At 55.9% G+C, this 3,597-nt stretch overlaps 2 protein-coding genes across 9 annotated transcripts in view; one reads left to right on the top strand and one right to left on the bottom strand.

Annotated features, from left to right (window-relative positions):
• Window positions 1–876, bottom strand: part of LOC103460379 (gelsolin) — a 5,994-nt gene extending 5,118 nt beyond the window's left edge. For all 4 annotated transcript variants that reach the window (XM_017303281.1, XM_017303283.1, XM_008402511.2 and 1 more), the window contains exon 1: window positions 93–876. In XM_017303281.1, coding sequence (XP_017158770.1) covers window positions 93–318 — 226 coding nt within the window. In that variant the 5' untranslated portion in view covers window positions 319–876. The remainder of the gene's footprint in view (window positions 1–92) is intronic.
• The window catches only part of LOC103460381 (protein FAM160B2-like), a 12,612-nt gene that overhangs the window by 1,873 nt on the left and 7,142 nt on the right, over window positions 1–3,597 (top strand). The window contains exons 1-7 of one of the 5 annotated variants that reach the window (XM_008402519.2): window positions 883–1,324; window positions 1,933–2,011; window positions 2,234–2,319; window positions 2,508–2,585; window positions 2,673–2,777; window positions 2,893–3,012; window positions 3,082–3,207. In XM_008402519.2, coding sequence (XP_008400741.1) covers window positions 1,274–1,324; window positions 1,933–2,011; window positions 2,234–2,319; window positions 2,508–2,585; window positions 2,673–2,777; window positions 2,893–3,012; window positions 3,082–3,207 — 645 coding nt within the window. In that variant the 5' untranslated portion in view covers window positions 883–1,273. Of the gene's footprint in view, window positions 1–882; window positions 1,491–1,918; window positions 2,012–2,233; window positions 2,320–2,507; window positions 2,586–2,672; window positions 2,778–2,892; window positions 3,013–3,081; window positions 3,208–3,597 lie in introns of those variants that run through there. The other 4 variants (XM_008402525.2, XM_008402518.2, XM_008402521.2 and 1 more) reach the window with 4 other exon arrangements.

The raw sequence follows: 3,597 nt of genomic DNA, 5'->3' as shown, positions 1-3,597 counted from the left end.
CGGTTCTGCCCGGGGGCTCGGTTCTGCCCGGGGGCTCGGTTCTGCCCGGGGCCTCGGTTCTGGACGCTGTAGCCCCACCCACCTGGTCTCACCTTGCCAGTAGTGCAGGTCGTACTGCAGGTCTCCTCGGCGGTTGCTGGTGCTGCTCAGAACCAGGTAGGCGTCTCCGGTGTAGAACCGTCCATAGAGACTCTCAGGGACAGGAGCCAGGTCCATGTTCTCCACTCGCCACACCTGAAGCCCCGCCTCTTTACCTGCTCGCTCAAACTCAGGATGGAACACCATGATGTCACCTGCAGCGGGCGGGGCAGAAAACATCACCTGTTAGGCCTGGGGAACACTGACCCTTGACCCTCTGGTCTGACCCTCAGAGGAAGCTGAACTAGCCCCACCCACCGCCTCCCCGGCTTTAAGATGGAGCGCACCCGCCCGCTAACGTTGCTCCTTAAGTGCTGCAACAAAACACCTGAGATCATGTGACCATAACCATGGCAACTGCTGCCAGGGCTGGTTTGTGTTGCGGCCGATTCGGACCAGAACCAGAACTCTCATGTGAGTAGATCACAGATTGGTCCAGATTCATCACCAGAACCAATGTGTCTCAGAACCGGGCCCAGCGGAACCTCCTCCTCCTCTGGGATCTGAGTGCCTCTTTTTCCCGTCAGAGAGATGCTGATACTGGAGTTTAGTGAAACAGGAGAACACCTGGAGGACACCTGGAGAACACCTTGGAGGACACCTGGAGGACAGCCCTGGTTTCAACCAAAACAGGTAGAAACTCACCTTCAGCGTCTGTCAGGAAGTCTTCCTCAGCTGGACTGGAGCAGCTTTGACACGCAGGTGTGGCTGCAGGTAAGGTTACCTGCGCCCCTCCCCCAGCAGCAGACACACCCGGCCTGCAGGGGGCGCTGCACTCTGAACGGAGCAGCAGATTCCCTTCATCCTGAACCGGTCCGGACCTATGATTGGGGTTCTGTTATCAGAACTCGGGGTTCTGATAACAGAACCGGGTCAGGGGGAACAGAACCAGCAGGTTTCGGCTCGGTTCAGACCCGTCTCACTGAATCTCAAACTCCAGTCTCGGGTTATTTCTCTTCCAACCGGACCAGGTCCCTTAAACGTCACATCCGGAAGTGAACACCTGAAGTTGTAATTTGAAAGCTCAGACCGGAAGTTGTGAGGTGGCCGTGGCTGTGGGTCAGGGTTCGGGTCTTGGTGAGGCAGTAAACCCGACCGGACCGGACCGGACCGGACCGGACCTGGTTCTGGGAGGATGGAGATGTTCAGCAAGCTGAGCGGCATGTTGCTGAACGCGTTGGAGACGGTGAGTCAGCGGAAGTTGGCATTATGTGCTTCCGGTGGTCAGTAAAACGTTACATTCTCGGACAGAGACGGAGGACATGGAGACAACCTGTCCCCATCTCTGTCTGTCCTCCCGGGTCTCCGCAGAAGATCCCAGCTGCAGTTTTCTTCAGGAATGTAGCTGGAAGGTAACTGTTGCTAATGCTAACTGTTTACCTGGAACTGAGCATGCGCAGTGGCTGAAGCTGTTTAAAGTTTATAAGTACATCTGAATCTAGTTTTATCCGTTGATTTCTAAAGGGACTAACGGACAGATGTCACCCCGGGTTTAGAGCTATGGGGTGAGGTTCGGTAGAATTGGGTCGGCAGAACCACAGCACCTGATCTATAGCAGGCCGATTTAACATAAAATCAGCTGTAAACTCATCCTGGACATGAGACACAACTACAATAAGACATCTGAAAAAATGTTCCAGATGTAATTCATCTGGAGAAACTTTGAAATGAAGCAGAATTTCAGTCATTATTTACTTTGAAGCTTAATTTGCCCCAGAAAGGAGATAATTTAAGTTAATTATTAAATCAGTTTATTTCTTATAACTTCATGAATCTACAGCCGATGTTTTCCAGAGGGAGCCGACCGCCGACCTGCTGGACTCCTTCATCGACCACTGGAGGTCCATCACCAACTACTACATCCAGACCACAGGTGAGCAGCCTCACCTGGATGTTTTCCAGAGGGAGCCGACCGCCGACCTGCTGGACTCCTTCATCGACCACTGGAGGTCCATCACCAACTACTACATCCAGACCACAGGCCAGCAGCCTGACCTGCAGCCTGACCTGTAGCCTGACCTGCAGCCTGACCTGCAGCCTGACCTGCAGCCTGACCTGCAGCCTGACCTGCAGCCTCCTCACTCTGTGTGTGCAGATGACAGCCGCCCCGCCTCTCAGACCGACATCCCGTGGCGTCTCAGGCAGATGACCGACATCCTGGTGTATGAGGAGAAGCAACAGGTGACTGGCTCCGCCCACACACCTGTAACCATGGCAACGAAGCTGTGCGACCTCACTGGGCGTCACCTTGATTTCCTTCAGTCCAGACCCGGTTCAGACCTGGTCTTGTCCCGGTCCCGTCCCGGTCCCGTCCGGGTCCAGGCCCGGTTCAGCCTCTGTCTGGTCTCATTGCCTGTCTGCTTGTCCAGGAGGAACCGGGTCGCTGCCTGGAGTTCCTGCTGCAGAACCGGCTGCTGGAGACGCTCTGCACCTTGGGGAAGGCTCAGGTGGGCTCACCTGCTGCTGCCGGGTCAAGACCAGAACCGGAAACTGAAGCCGGGTCTCATGCTCTTCCTCTTCCTCCTCTTCCTCAGTACCCTCCAGGGATGAGCCAGCAGGTGCTGCTCTTCTTCTCCAGGCTGCTGTCTCAGATGCAGAAGCCTCTGCTGCAGCTGGTCCCCGTCCGCACACCTGTACAGGTGAGCAGGTGACCTACCTGTGAACAGCCTCATTCTGGGGGCAGGAGCCGGTGGGCGGGACCAGCTACCTGGGGGAGTTGTGTCACGTGACTTCCCGTTTGTGCTCCGCCCACAGAAGCTGATTGGCCTCTGTGCTCTTCCTGGTTCCTGCACCCAGAAGGAAGAAGCTCAGTTTTTATTGGCTGTTTGCTCCAGAGTGTCACAGGAGCCGCACCTTCTCAGATACATCCTGCAGGTGAGCAGTTGATTACATCACTTCCTGTTAATGGGTTATTACATCACATCCTGCTGTTGCTGTTTCCAGCCTCCAGACCGACTGCTGGCGTCCAATCAGAGCCCAGCCAGCAGCCAATCAGAAGCCTCTGCCTCCAGCGCTGTCCAATCAGAGTGTGGGCTGCTGTGGGTTCTGCTGCAGCTCAGCAGCAGCCAGGTGGGTTAGCGGTTCTGTTGGACCCAGTGGAACCGCCCAGGTCCACTGCAGTTTCAGCTACAACCATCCATTACACAACATGGGGGGTGATGGGATGGGGGGGCTGAGGCCTCGCAGCCCGACAGGCGCCGCCCTGCAGGAGGAAGTAGGACAAATGAGAGAAACATCAGGTAAGGAGAGGAAAACTCAGCCTGTCTCACCCTGAGATGAAGGAAAAACCTCAGTACAGAAAAACACAACAAGCCGGCAGTCAGACCAGGAGCCCTGACTGAAGCAGGAATATGATGTTCACCACCAGCTGATCCAGGGAGGGGGGCAGCAGAGCACAGCCTCCTGTCGCCATGACAACCAGGGGGGGCAGCTGATCCAGGGAGGGGGGCAGCAGAGCAC

This window comes from Poecilia reticulata, unplaced genomic scaffold (assembly GCF_000633615.1).
Source record: "Poecilia reticulata strain Guanapo unplaced genomic scaffold, Guppy_female_1.0+MT scaffold_236, whole genome shotgun sequence".
NCBI lineage: Eukaryota > Metazoa > Chordata > Actinopteri > Cyprinodontiformes > Poeciliidae > Poecilia > Poecilia reticulata.
This window is presented reverse-complemented; position numbering and strand designations above follow the sequence as displayed.